Here is a 15,417-nt window from a genome sequence, read left to right on the forward strand (position 1 = left end):
ACAGTATTGAAAATGAAAATCCACAGCCTGTTTCCAGTCATTCGATCGGGTCAGGAAAGGAATGAATGAACCCCCCCTCTAGCGGCGAGGGTAGGAATTGTGCCGGCTGCCGAAGCCTGTCGCACTCCTCCAGGGCAATGATTAATTAATGATATGTGAAATGAACCGTCTGAGCTACTCAGACCGGCCCGAAAAAACTAAGTTGTAGACTAATAAGCCGGCATGTTCCAACATTATTTACAGCAATACTGAACACATTTTGGTGCAGTTCCCACTGTTCATGTCTTCTATGAATACACACAAATTATTCAAAAAGCTAGTAAACATATTTGGATTTGAACAGACATCCTCGAAAAATCCAAGCTATTTACATCTGTGAACCAGTTTGGGACGATATGTTACCGGGGGGACAGGAAAGAGGCTCATTCTTTGCCATAGCCTACTGCGTTAGTTCTGAAGAAGAGGTGTTCGGCTTGCTGCTTGCGAGCTCAGGAAGCGAGTGCCCGCCGATAACGGACCGGACGTTAGAGCCGTCCTCGTTAGCGATAACATGTCCGCCGAGCGACACTCAACGGCTGAAAGAGTCAGAAAGTGAAGGACCTTTTCTGTGCAAAAAACAGATACATGAATGGTCAATATATAATGCACACCTGCTAAAGGCACTCTATGTCAAACCAACCGCGACGGTCCGGTAATAAGCTTCGTGCTTATGGAAAGGGGTAAGAAAAGTGAGACTAGAGGGTAACATTTAATGATTGAGTTGTTGCACCCCTCGAATTAGGATTTAGACAGTAACAGAGCATAGTTTGCAAAGCAGAAATAATGTATTCGAAACACTCCGCACTAGGCTGTCCAGAAATATTTGAATTTCCATTCAGATAGCCTGTGTAAACCCAATAAATTATTTTTCATTAAAAACACACACGCGCGCGCGCGCGTGTTTAGCTTAGTGGTTGATGATGCTGGCTCTCTATCCGAACGACTATGGTTCAGATCCTAAACGGATTTCTGTTTAGACGTCTAACTCGGAAATTTTCGAAATATCATAAAGGGCCCCCGGCCTTAAACGCGTGATCAAAACAAACAAACAAAACCGAGCTCAAATGGCTCTGGTGTCCCCAGAAATACCCAGGATTATACATGCCTATAGTTGTGTGCTTTTAATATTTATGCTTTTCTAGGATGTAATCAAGTACACAAGAACCTCGTTTATCCAGCCGTCATTAATCCGGATCTCCGGTTTATCCGGATGGAAGAAAATTTTTTTACTTGTACAGTATCTCTTTTACGGAGTCGATTCTTTTTGAATGTCTTTTCCGTCAATTATAGTTAAGGACAGCAATTGGAAGTAAGTCACCCGCGGTCTATAAAAGGTACCGTCCCGGCATTCGCCTGCAATTGAGAATGGGAAGCCGTAGACTGTTCTGAGTTTCTTGACACATTTGCACGCATTCCCGGATGCTCGGACGTAGATGTGAGTGACGTAAATTACTGGTTGAAAAATTACTGTAATTTAGGATACGGCGTAATGACAGATGAATAAATCATTGCCTCTTGCTCCTCGGCAGGTGATGACGAGAGTGTTGGTGAATTCGAAAATGAAAGCGGCGCTCAATCAGAAGAAACAATGACTCGTGGAGAGGCAACAATGCAGCTGGACAAACTGATTTTCCTTGACTGAAACTACACCCGCAGAACTGTTGTTAGTAAAACGTCTTCGTGATCGTAGTGCGCGCAAACGCCAAACAAATGTAAAACAGAAAAAGCTCACACATTATTTTAGTACATAAAACAGAGTCGTAAATGTAAGAAAAGTTTTCTCATATTTTTTTGTATAATTGGAAAAAGGTATTACTGTGCAACTTATGTTAATATATTATATAACATGTACTGCATTTTTTTAGTTTACTGGATTATCCGGACTTTCGCTAATCTGGATCAGTTCCGGTCCCACTTAATCCGGATAAACGAGGTTCTTGTGCAACAGTGACATTCAAACCCACTGCCCTTAATTATACACAGCCTTTCTAATGCTTCGTCCAGTTTACAATTTTTGAAACATTTTCCACGTGTTTGTGGAGTTCTTTACTTTTGATTTTTGTGTCATCTTCTAAGACTTAGTAAAAGTAAAATAATCAATTATTAAAAAATGTGCAAGAATCGCTGGACGTAGCCTACACCAGTTGCAGCAATCTTCCTGTACAATTTTATAAACTAGTAAATGTTCCTTTAGTGGTACAGAACACAGCGTATGGGTCCCTCACCAAGATTGATTGATTGATTGATTGATTGATTGATACTTGTACAGAATATTGTCATTGGCTGATTATGAATGCAATAAATGCGTGTGGTTGGTTTAAAATGAGAAATCACGTCTCTGTGGCTCGGATTCTGCGCTAAACTAGAGGTCCCGAAGCTACAATCACGATATCGATATTCATGTGAAACTACAAGTTATAGACTTGCTCGACCAGGCAAATGCTGGGGCTGTATCTTAATTAAGGCCACGGCCGCTTCCTTCCCGCTCCTAGCCCTTTCCTGTCCCATCGTCGCCATAAGACCTTTCTGTGTCGGTGCGACGTAAAGTAACTAGCAACTAGACTTTCTCGAAGGAAGATTATATTTCAGATTTCAGACAATGCAACACATACGATTTACAGGGTGACCCAACAGTCCGTTAACATTTGACGAGGCAACACTTCACGGAATTTTGGAGGTAGAGAGGTAATAATTGACACACAAGATTGGCATGGCATGGGGTTTTATTGACACCAAAATAAAGGACACAAAATGGCCAACAGATGGCGCTGGACAGCAACACGTCGGGTACAAATGGCCACACATGCTTGACATAACATGGGGTTTTATTGATACCAGCAACGCGTGCACAAAATGACCAATGGATGGCGCTGGACAGCAACACGTCAGTGATGCCGCATAAGACCCGTGTACGGTATATAAGGAGATGTCGTAAGAGAGGGCGTCAGGTGCGCCTGCAATCGCTGGATGTTGACGTTACCAGAAAAGCGCAATCTGTCGGTAATTTTGTGTACTTTATTTTGGTGTCAATAAAACCCCATGTCATGCCAATAATGTGTGTCAATCTTTACCTCTCCACCTTAAATATTCCGTGAAGTATTGCCTCGTCAAATGTTCACGGACTTTTGGGTCACCTGTATATAATGGTGAAGAATGGTTTATAAAGGATTTGTAAATTTGTAGCTTAATCGCATGTTGATGGGGACGGTAGAAGACTGGCTTCCAGAATAAAATATGACGTCCGGATTGGCTTCCAACTTCTTCGATTTGGCTCCTGAGTTACATTCAAACTTACTCCGAAGCATTGCATCAACATTTTCCTTCCCAGTTTGACAGTCTTAGGACTGTCTACATTACGTAGACTACGTAGTTCTGGTAAAAGATCTTATTGGAGTTCCATAATACTTCAGCCATTAGCTCTGTCTCTTAGGCTTTTAGTTCTTTGTTTCTGTACTGCTTCTTACTGTCACGTACTTGTACTTGGCCACGTGTGAACTGAACTGATTTCACTTGTCGCAATGAAACAGGCCGGTGTGTGACACAACAGCGCTATCATAAGCAAGTGGTCTTGGATAGAAAACGTGTTCACACGACCTATTCGGACACAAAGTCGCACACATTAAAAAAAATTTCGGTACTGGTCAGTAGTCACAATGCTCATTTTCATGAAGTGTTCTAGTAAAATGTCTTTCATATGAAAAATTATATTTATAGTTAGTAACTTAATTATTATATTATATTTTATTGTCATCTTTTTATTTATTTAATTTAACTTATAGAGCCTCCGTGGCTCAGACGGCAGCGCACCGGCCTCTCACCGCTGGGTTCCGTGGTTCTAATCCCGGTCACTGCATGTGACATTTGTGCTGGACAAAGCGGAGGCGGGACAGGTTTTTCTCCGGATACTCCGGTTTTCCCTGTCATATTCCATTCCAGCAACACTCTCCAATATCATTTCATTTCATCTGTCATTAATCATTGTCTCATTGCCCCAGAGGAGTGCGACAGGCTTCGGCAGCCGGCACAATTCCTATCCTCGCCGCTAGATGGGGGCTTCATTCATTCCATTCCTGACCCGGTCGAATGACTGGTAACAGGCTGTGGACTTTCATTTTTTCAATTCAACTTATATTTTAATCAAATTTTCTTGAATATCTGTAGCCAGATGTTAAATAACGTATTACCAAAATATAAAAAGCCTACACCGATTCAATATTTTCCTGCGTTCAGAGAATTTTGATTGCCATTTTTCCCCTTAAGTTTTTTAATGTGGGATAGGCGCATCTTCCACCAAGCCCTTCAATTAATGTGTGCGAAACTTAATTCTAGGCTTCGCTGATGGAACTACAAAACAGCTCATAGAAGAGAAACATTACAGGACAGTATGATCACTGATAACCAGTCAAATTCCGTTTAACAAAGAGTAACTTTGGTCAGGGTCCGCCTCTGTGGTGTAGTAGTTAGTGTGATTAACTGCCACCCTCGGAGGCCTGGGTTCGATTCCTTGCTCTGCCAGGAAATTTTAAATGTGGTACGAGGGCTGGTACGGGATCCACTCATCCTCGGGTGGTCAGCTGAGTAGAGGAGGGTTCGAGTCCCACCTCAGCCATCCTCGAAGTGGTTTTCCGTGGTTTCCCTACTTCTCCTCCAGGCAAATGACGGGACGGTTCCTAACCTCAGACGACGGCCGCTTCCTTCCCTCTTCCTTGTCTATCCCTTTCGATCTTCCCATCCTCCCACAAGGTCGCTGTTCAACATGGCGGGCGAGGTACTGGTCCTCCTTCCTAGTTGTATCCCCAACCCAAAGTATCACGCTCCAGGACACTGTCGTTAAGGTGCTAGATCCCTCGCTGAGTCCGAGGGAAAACCAACCCTGGAGGGTAAGCAGATTAAGGAAAGAAAGAAACAAAGAAAGAAAGAAAGAAAGAAAGAAAGAAAGAAACATTGGTCAGGAATGTACACTGACTGACAGAGCAAATGCAACACCAAGAAGGAGTGGTCAGAACTTTATGCCAATTGCAGGGTAGACTGACGTCACTGAGGTATGCTCATGATGTGAAATGCGCCGCTGTGCTGCGCACGTAGCGAACGATAAATGGGACACGGCGTTGGCGAATGGCCCACTTCGTACCGTGATTTCTCAGCCGACAGTCATTGTAGAACGTGTTGTCGTGTGCCACAGGACACGTGTATAGCTAAGAATGCCAGGCCGCCGTCAACGGAGGAATTTCCAGCAGACAGACGACTTTACGAGGGGTATGGTGATCGGGCTGAGAAGGGCAGGTTGGTCGCTTCGTCAAATCGCAGCCGATACCCATAGGGATGTGTCCACGCTGCAGCGCCTGTGGCGAAGATGGTTGGCGCAGGGACATGTGGCACTTGCGAGGGGTCCAGGCGCAGCCCGAGTGACGTCAGCACGCGAGGATCGGCGCATCCGCCGCCAAGCGGTGGCAGCCCCGCACGCCACGTCAACCGCCATTCTTCAGCATGTGCAAGACACCCTGGCTGTTCCAATATCGACCAGAACAATTTCCCGTCGATTGGTTGAAGGAGGCCTGCACTCCCGGCGTCCGCTCAGAAGACTACCATTGACTCCACAGCATAGAGGTGCACGCCTGGCATGGTGCTGGGCTAGAGCGACTTGGATGAGGGAATGGCGGAACGTCGTGTTCTCCGATGAGTCACGCTTCTGTTCTGTCAGTGATAGTCACCGCAGACGAGTGTGGCGTCGGCGTGGAGAAAGGTCAAATCCGGCAGTAACTGTGGAGCGCCCTACCGCTAGACAACGCGGCATCATGGTTTGGGGCGCTATTGCGTATGATTCCACGTCACCTCTAGTGCGTATTCAAGGCACGTTAAATGCCCACCGCTACGTGCAGCATGTGCTGCGGCTGGTGGCACTCCCGTACCTTCAGGGGCTGCCCAATGCTCTGTTTCAGCAGGATAATGCCCGCCCACACACTGCTCGCATCTCCCAACAGGCTCTACGAGGTGTACAGATGCTTCCGTGGCCAGCGTACTCTCCGGATCTCTCACCAGTCGAACACGTGTAGGATCTCATTGGACGCCGTTTGCAAACTCTGCCCCAGCCTCGTACGGACGACCAACTGTGGCAAATGGTTGACAGAGAATGGAGAACCATCCCTCAGGACACCATCCGCACTCTTATTGACTCTGTACCTCGACGTGTTTCTGCGTGCATCGCCGCTCGCGGTGGTCCTACATCCTACTGAGTCGATGCCGTGCGCATTGTGTAACCTGCATATCGGTTTGAAATAAACATCAATTATTCGTCCGTGCCGTCTCTGTTTTTCCCCAACTTTCATCCCTTTCGAACCACTCCTTCTTGGTGTTGCATTTGCTCTGTCAATCAGTGTACTTTTCTTAAAATTCCATGAAAAAATCACAAAAATGTTTGGCTCAATTCCTGAGATCTTACAAGGGGATACAGGAGAATAAACAAAATGTTCTTCACTATTCTCGCCCAAATATCAAACAATCAAGATCAGTGGTTCTCAAACGTTATTTTGTTGCTCCCTAGGATATATCCCCCGTGTTCCTCGTGTTCAATACGTAAGTTGGCTGTTCCTTCTTCTTGGTGAATATTGTAGGATAAAGAACTACCTATGATATAAATTATTGATAAGTATCGGTACCATTTACACATCGGATTCTGGTTTCTTTTATGTTAAGAATGACGTCGTACTTTCCAGTGTCGACTTCGTTAAATGTTACATAAAAACTTTCCAGTCTGTCAAATACACAGCAAGTTCAATATAAATTATAACACTATAAACATACCTGTAAAAAAAATTACACACTATTATACAAGGAATGACATGTTTCGTTCTACAAGAACATCCTCAGATTCTATCAGATCACAAAAACATGCGTATATATTGCATACCCATAATGGGTACAATATATACAACGTTTACGTTGGGTGAATTTGTCAATGGTAGAGAGTTTAGTGATAATATGAACTAGTATTGACAAATAATAAATTTACAAGTATTAAAATAATTTTAAAAAGTCTGTACTTATCTGGACTGCTGATGCTAAATCCGTTGTCACGATTATACTGCCCTTCTCTGTCTTTTGCCGACACCTTCATTTTTCGAAGTATCGGATCTCTTCCTTTGTTCTTCTGATTGGTGTTAATAGAGGATGGCTGCCGAGATGTATTTCCTCTTAACACAATAATCACCGCCATCATTTGTAGCCTAATGATTTAATCTTTAAGCGTAAATCAGACATTATTTAACTGGATGCCACAAATTAAAATTCTGAAAACCTTCTCTGTGTTTTAACGTGATAATTACGAAGTAAGGGCCGAAGAGCACTTGATATTCAACATTGCCGTGAAGCGTAGATCAGCATCATGAAATATTCAGATTGTCAGATATTCAGTATTGAGCTAATAACGATTTTTATTGATGCTTTACTTGCAAACCACTCAAATTTTGCATCCTAATTTTCTCTTATACTTACAAAAATATTCCAGAGTTAACAAGACCCGAAATGTAAAAAAAAAAAAAAAAAAAAAAACTGTATTTTACCCTGTATTCTGTAAAATTCTAATAACCCGGAAGAGCTTTGTTTTCTTTACTGAAAATGGGGATCAGGAAAAGGATTAAGTTGGTAACACCGATCGCGTGCAGATTGCGCGACTATCGCACGCGCAGCTATCGATTGCTGCTACCAATCTGACTGCAAGCGGGCGAAACAAATGAATGCCCGGAAAGCCGTCGCTATTCCCTGTAGAGAACACTACAGGCGCCTTTCCTTTTCTGCAGTGGTTCCCTAAAATATTTATTGCCTGGTAATAGTGTTGTTTGACACTTTAAGAAACAATGGGAAAGAGTTTTTGCAACAATTAAGATCAAATAGGTTCAAAAATGGTGTCGAATTTCCCTACGGGAAAATCAAATTATACGTCTCTCGGTCATCTGTCATGCTCGCCCATCTGTGGTTGCTCATTTTAGATGACCGCCAGCCATAAGACAGCCTGCACGGTTGCTAGGTTACACTTCCATCACACATTTTGTTCACCCACTAAAATATCGTCAAAATATTCTGCCACCAAACATGAGAATTAGGCTTATAAGTACCCTTATCCTCCCTATATTTTCCTACTGTGACGATTGATGCCACGAGAGAACAATTGAACTCAATACAACGTGCTATGAACTCTTGTATTCGGTTTATCTTCTCCTTACGCTCTGATGTTCACGATACCTCATATTATCGTCAACTTTCCTTTCTAAAATTTGAACAATATAGAAACCTCCCCGTGGCAGTATTAATCTTTTGACTATTAAACGAGAATATCCCGTACTACTTATCTTCACGACTGAATTTCCTATCCTCTTCCCACCAGCACGACAGCACACTTGCTATCCCTCTCAGCAGGTCAGCAGCATATAGCCGTTCCTTTGTTGCAAACGGAGCTAGAATATGGAACTCTTTCCTCCAAAACATTAGAGCCATAAAAAGCTTAAATTCCTTTAGGTCATCTTGCCGTGAGTATTTCCTTGACGTGTGTCGCCAGGTTGAATGAATCTTGTGGAGTGAATGTGTGAGTGAATGTACGTTTACTGTTTCATGTTACTTTTAGTTTGTAACGATAGTTTTAAGATATGACTAATATTTATTGTGCTTGTGTCTTTGTGTCATGTTACTTCTAGTTTGTCGTCGCCATAAGACCTATCTGTGTCGGTGCGACGTAAAGCCCCTAGCAAAAAAATAAAAAACTTCTAGTTTGTAAGATAAGATTATGAATATTTTCTCATATGTACAATGTTAAAAAAAGTGTGATTAAGTGCAAGAAAGGACGATGAGTCCTAACTTCGCCACTACGAATACAGGCAAATATAATAATAATAATAATAATAATAATAATAATAATAATAATAATAATAATAATAATAATAATAATAATAATAATAATTCGTTGCACAAATTTTCGGACGACCCAACTCTAAGACATTTATGTCAAAAAGGTCAAAATTCGAAATCTGTTTTTGACAAAAGAAACTTTAGATAGACGCTTAAGAAGGGAATTCAAGATTACTGTTCCCGACCCTACTTTTCATTCGGGCTGAGCAACCATTCTTAATAGTTGTGCCCGTATTTTTATTTTTAATTTTTTTTTTAATTTTTTTTTTTTGCTAGTTGCTTTACGCCGCACCGACACAGATAGGTCTTATGGCGACGATGGGGTAGGAAGGGCCTAGGAGTTGGAAGGAGGTGGCCGTGGCCTTAATTAAGGTACAGCCCCAGCATTTGCCTGGTGTGAAAATGGGAAACCACGGAAAACCATCTTCAGGGCTGCTGACAGTGGGATTTGAACCTACTATCTCCCGGATGCTAGCTCACAGCCGCGTACCCCTGACCGCACGGGCCCGTATTTTAAAACACATGCTGGTTGATTTATAAGTATAGAAATAGCAGTGAAATTTCATGAAACTTTAAAGTTTGACATTTCAATCCCAGCGTACCTTGAAACAACTATCACATAATTAGTTCTAACTATCAATCATGTATCAGCCATCTAAATCATCATACAGTTTTGTTACATATATGTTGTTATAATGTTCGTAAATATAATATGTAGTCTCATATTAATCGGGTTATATGTACGAGAAGGACATCTGGCCATAATCTTGACAGAATAAATAAAGCATCGCCCAGTCAATAATAAAATATGTTCAGCTAATTATCACACCACTTCTAGTCACTGTTCTTGTTAAGACCTCTGCATACTTCAAACCCGTGAATAACGTTGAGTATAGTCTGCTGGTCGCGAAAATAAGCTTTTTCACTGAGAAGGTTGCAGTCTAGTGTAATCTGAGACCCTATCGAAAAACTCTCTGAATGGTATGACATGTCTTATCACGTGGAGAGCTGTGTATAGTAAATTAGATGCAAAATAAGTCACGTAATAAGTTTACAGTTCGCGATTTCAAATATGTAAGTTGTTGATGATGTGGGTTGCTGTAGTCCTAGTTCGTGAACCCTGGGCAACGGCTGAGTGGCCAGGTAAGAGGTCCTGAGATCCGAATGCCAGTTGCTATGGAATGTGAGTGAGCAGATGAGGATGAGCTGGGCAAGTTTTATGAAGCACTGAGCGACAACATCGTAGTTAGGGTCAACAGCAAGGTCAGGATAGTCCCATTTCAATATGAGAATTGAGAATAGAACCGAAGGATATGAGAAGGTGACAGGTAAATGTGGGGACCACATGGAAGCAAGTTGGAATGGAAAGTGATTACTGACTTCTGTGTTAGTATGGGATTAGCATTTGTGAATTCATTCGTCAAGCATTAGACTATTCACCGCTACACACAGGAGGGTAGGAGCATCAGAATAGACTGTATCATAACTGACTTTGATTTCAGAAAATCTATTAAAAATGTACGACTATTTCAAGGATTCTTCGATGATACAGACCACTGTTTCATCTACAGCGAGCTAAGTATCATTAGGCGTAGAACAGAGAAAGTGAAGTCTGTCTACAAACGGATAAGAGTAGAACATTTCCAGGTCGGGGAAATTAGACAGAAATACAAGGATATGCTTGGTGAAAAGTTCCAAAGAATAGACAGTGAACAGATTCGGGATGCTGAAAGAAAATGGGTACTATTCAAGAATGCTGTAGTAGAAACTGGCTGAGAATGCCCTGAGGCAACTGTGTTTAAAGATGGGAAAAGTAAGACATCTTGGTGGAATGACGAAATCATGGAAACTTAAAAACGTAGGAAGAAGCCGCATCAGACATGGCTCCAAACAACTGATTCTGCAGATATAAATTTCTTCCCACATTCGGTGCGGCATGGTCTTTATCAATCTATTCAAAAGCATTCTTGATGAGAGTTCACAGTTCCGATAGGTTTGCTAGCAGGGAAGGCTTAATCTTCAACATAATCCCATAAGAAAAAGATAACAACGGATTAGGTCGGGAGAGCGTAGAGGCCATGACAGGAGTTGCTTATCATCATCCCCACCACGACCGATCCATCGGTTTCTCAGTCTCTTGTTTAAGAATTCATGAATGCCGTGATCTAAGTGGGATGGAGGTAAATTTTGGTAAATGATGTCCACACTGTCGGTCTCCAGCTGCGGCATGAACCAAGTTTCCAGCATGTCCAGATACACGTATCCTGTAACGGTTCTTTCGCAGAAGAAAAAGGAGCCGTATACTTAAAACCGTGAGACTGCATAGAATACATTTACTTTTGGTGAGGCTCGAAAGTGTTGCACGATAGCGTGGCGTTTCTTTGTGCCCCATGTTCGCTAATTGTGCCTGCACACTGTGCAATTCATTAAAAAAATGTTGCTTCATCACTGAAGATCAGTTTCTCTCAAAACGCGTCCTCTTCCGTAAGCTGTTGCAACCGTGCCTATAATTCAGAGCGTCTGACTTTGTCATGGGGCGTCAGGGCTTGTAGCAATTGCAGGCGACAAGGCTTCGGCTTCAGTCGTTTGCGTAAGATCTTCCAAACGGTTGGTTGTGGAATATTCAGCTCTCTGCTTATTCTGTTCGTCGACTTCTGTAAGCTGCGTGTAAAACCCGCCTGCACAGGCTCAACCGTTTCTTCGGTCACTTTCTCCTCACTGAAGTATCCCGAAGCTGTAAACTACGCATACCATCGCCGAAGCAGCTTGGCACCTTTGTTGAACATCGTTGTGAAGTGTCGTTGCACTGTTCCGACAGACTGTCACCATCTTTACTAACTGCTGCTGCGCTCTCATGGCAGAAATCCGAAACATGACTCCAACAAAACAAAATAAAACCTGATGAATTTTTCTATATGACTGTTAAGTTTTGTGATAATGTGTTAAATAATATACCTGCAGTAAATTTGTAAAATTGCTTCAATCACTTGTAATAACCCTGCATTAGAAGATTGTATCAACGTTGCAGAGCCGGCAGCCAATCAGAATACGAATTTGTCACGTGTACCATACTAATTTACATCGGTCTTCATCTGCCAACAAACAGACAATATAGTTCAAAGTCCTGCGTTGCACTTGGTAGAATTACAATTTCTGAAAATATGTGTTTCCAAATTTTCCATTTTGCTTATGTCGGAACCCATTCTAAACTCCTTATGTGTTAGCCACTAATGTACATTTTAGAGAAGTTCTTTCAGATTTCGTTGTTGTAAAATACAAAATGAAATACCTAGCTCTAGCTTAGCTTTTCAGTTGTATTACAAGACCTCGCCTATGAAGTAACGCGACCAACAGCAACCACTCATGACTTTTTTCTTGTGTTGCAGGAGAAGGATCGACTGAAGGTAGTCGTCAGAAGCGGGGATTCTTCAAGAGTTTCTGGAAGCGCTCCCGGCATTACTCTTTAGAGCATCAATAGCCCGCAAGGGGCGCTCAAGTCGCCCAACCAGCATGGGGAAGTTGCTTCCACCTGTGTTGAAGGAACTTTCGAGAAGATCACTTGTGTGTGAGCCGTGTTGAGAAACTTCTGTGAACAACAGTTAACGTTCTCCTGTACTGCCTTCCATTTGTGACTATTAGCGAAGAAGTTGTGAACCAACTTTATTTTGTCGCTGGTTGTACAGAAGCTGTATGTGTTCATTTCATAGTAAATCAACAGGTATTGTATAAGTGAGCTAGGCCACGTGGACCGCTGAATAATGAGAGAGATTTTGCAAAGTTAGAAATCTCATAAATTTTTAAACAAGTGTACAGTAGATGTACACCGCCACAGAGATCGAATATGTGAATATGCTCTAGAATAGGGCGAATATCATCCGTCACGGATCTCAGGGGTAGGACTCGTTTACTGAGCTGCGTTACGCTGCACCTAGGCGACAAAATATATTTTATAAGTGGTGTATTTTGACATTTTTCAAACATTGAGATGAACAGTTGAATTTTCTTTTAACTAACAGGGAAATGATTGCATTAGGGAGTGCTGATTATGAGAGATCATTAAATAGTTCGAGATGCTGTGAGCTGTGACATTCGGATACAGCTTCTTGTGAAAATTTGTTTAAACTTTACGGTAAACTCGAGTGATTTCGGACTAATTTATTAACGAATTCTTGTATATGGAAATATGTATAATTCTTAACTATTCTAAAAACAGCATATCGCCTGTTACCGGAGGTATATCTTACGCAATTCTGAATGCATTGTCTAGTTGAAAATTAAACACCTTACTATAAATTCTTACAATAATACTGTATAGAAATGATCATTGTCGAAGTAGGAAGAAAAACACCGAACTTATACATGGCTCATTGATGGAAAAAGCCTATATTTTAATGGCAGTTGAGACCAATTTTATTGACCGCGCCTACCGTTCCTGTTTCCCCACTGTTCAGAGTGGCCATGGGAACTGTTAGTCATCGTCAAAAGTGTTAAAAATAACAAGAATAGATGTGAACTTGAAAGTTCTTTCCATTTTATTATTAAACGGAATACGAAAAACATTCCAAAACATCACTAATTGACCCAACAATGATCTATACTTTGGAGATAGCTGAATAATTTGTTTCAGACCTAACTTCGTGCAGTGATCCAAAAGAATGTCGAAAAATTCAAAACCAAATAGCAGTTATTCTACGAATATGTTTGTTTTTGCTGGTGCCTACGACTCCAAAGAGAACGAACGGCTAGTAATGTGTTCAGATTTTGAAATTATGCTAAAGTGATCAATGCAGACTGTAATTTACTTACCGGACAAATATTTGGGGAATTGTCTATGTTACTATTTGTGTGATACAAATAAATTATAAATTAACATTTTTCATGAAAATTTCACAGTGTTTTAGAGTAGCCCTAGGAAAAAGAACCTGTGATTTTGAGATACAATTTTCACTGGTCGTGTGTTTAGTCAGTGCTATATCAATGTGAAGCACAGCCGGTTTAGAGGCTTTTTCAAAGGAATGCCTTACAGAGTAGAACACTAGAGTTTTAAAACAACATAACGCACAAGAGACTTTGTCACTGCCCATTCAGTAAATTGATGTATTAATTTGGAAAACATACGCATTCATAACGATGGTTGAGAGGGCTACAGTTTAATATTCCATTTAAATATTTATACAGTTTTCCAAAATAAACATTTGGATACAGTTGTACGACCACATTATTGTTGACATCTTAGTCCATTTAGTAATAGGAAAACCCCAGTGATTCCATCAACCAGAGCTGTTTCTGATCCTTATTTTGTATTTTGCAACAAAAAAGTATACATAAGCAACTTTATAAACATTAATAGCTGTATAGATGATGTATATAGCACAGGGAATTAACGAGGTTTTCCTATCTGCGAACATTATGTGCTTTGTGGCATTACAATATGTACAGTGCTGGCTATTAAAATATGTTAACTCAATGGTTGTTCTCTTTTCTTCTTCACCCAGTTCCTTTCTTCACTCATTTCTGGACAGCTAAGTGTAACACTGAGCGGATTCGATCAAGAAGTAATTGAATTATAAATGAACGGCTAAACTGAATGATTTGTCGGAAAATTGATCAATTTCCAAGCAGTAGGAATAATAGACTGATTTTCACAGGATATGTTTATTCCACTCGATGCTGTACAGAAAGTAAACCCATGGCTCACACAGCCTATTTTGAGTCTTGACTTGTTAAGAAGAATGATGTCCAGCCAAGTGACCTGCAGATCTTGGAGTTGGGCGTTGTCAGCATTTCGACGTCTTCAGCCTATTGCATGGTATCCGTGCCTGCCATATCTCACAACTGTTCAATTGCCCTGACAAGATTGACAAGGAGAGGTCAGAACCAGCGTCCAAACGATTTCAACGAGCACCAATGTACCTGTGGGGGGACACTCAATAGTAACTCGTGTGGAAGGGTTTAGGTCAATACGCTTTCGCTTTCGAAAAAAATGAGGCCAAATGTCATGACGCAAGATCCGCTTCGGACAAAGTGGAAGTGTAAGAACACTAAAAGGCGAACAAATTTTACTTAAACATGGCAGATTCTTCTTCCTCTTCTGTATCTTTGTACCCTCAAGGGTAGTGTCCTGGAGCTTCAGACTCTTGGTCTGGGGATACAACTGGGGAGGATGACCAGTACCTCGCCCAAGCGGCCTCACCTGCTATGCTGAACAGGGGCCTTGCGGGGGGCATGGGAAGATTGGAAGGGATAGACAAGGAATAGGGAAGGAAGCGTCCGTGGCCTTAAGTTAGGTATCATCCCGGCATTTGCCTGGAGGAGAAGTGGGAAAACACGGAAAAACCACTTCGAGGATGGCTAAGATGGGAATCGAACCCACCTCTACTCAGGTAACCTCACGAGGCTGAGTGGACCCCGTTTCGTGACAGAGCCGGGAATCGAACCCGGGCCTCCGGGGGTGGCAGCTAATCACAATAACCACTACAC

The 15,417-nt window shown here is 41.8% G+C and overlaps 1 protein-coding gene across 2 annotated transcripts in view; it reads left to right on the forward strand.

The window, feature by feature from the left end:
- LOC136877573 (uncharacterized) overlaps nt 1-14,404 on the forward strand; it is a 1,365,998-nt gene extending 1,351,594 nt beyond the window's left edge. For both annotated transcript variants that reach the window (XM_067151725.2, XM_067151726.2), the window contains one exon: nt 12,324-14,404. In XM_067151725.2, coding sequence (XP_067007826.2) covers nt 12,324-12,415 — 92 coding nt within the window. In that variant the 3' untranslated portion in view covers nt 12,416-14,404. The remainder of the gene's footprint in view (nt 1-12,323) is intronic.
- The last annotated feature ends 1,013 nt before the right edge of the window (nt 14,405-15,417 follow it).

This window comes from Anabrus simplex, chromosome 7 (genome assembly GCF_040414725.1).
Source record: "Anabrus simplex isolate iqAnaSimp1 chromosome 7, ASM4041472v1, whole genome shotgun sequence".
Classification (NCBI taxonomy): domain Eukaryota; kingdom Metazoa; phylum Arthropoda; class Insecta; order Orthoptera; family Tettigoniidae; genus Anabrus; species Anabrus simplex.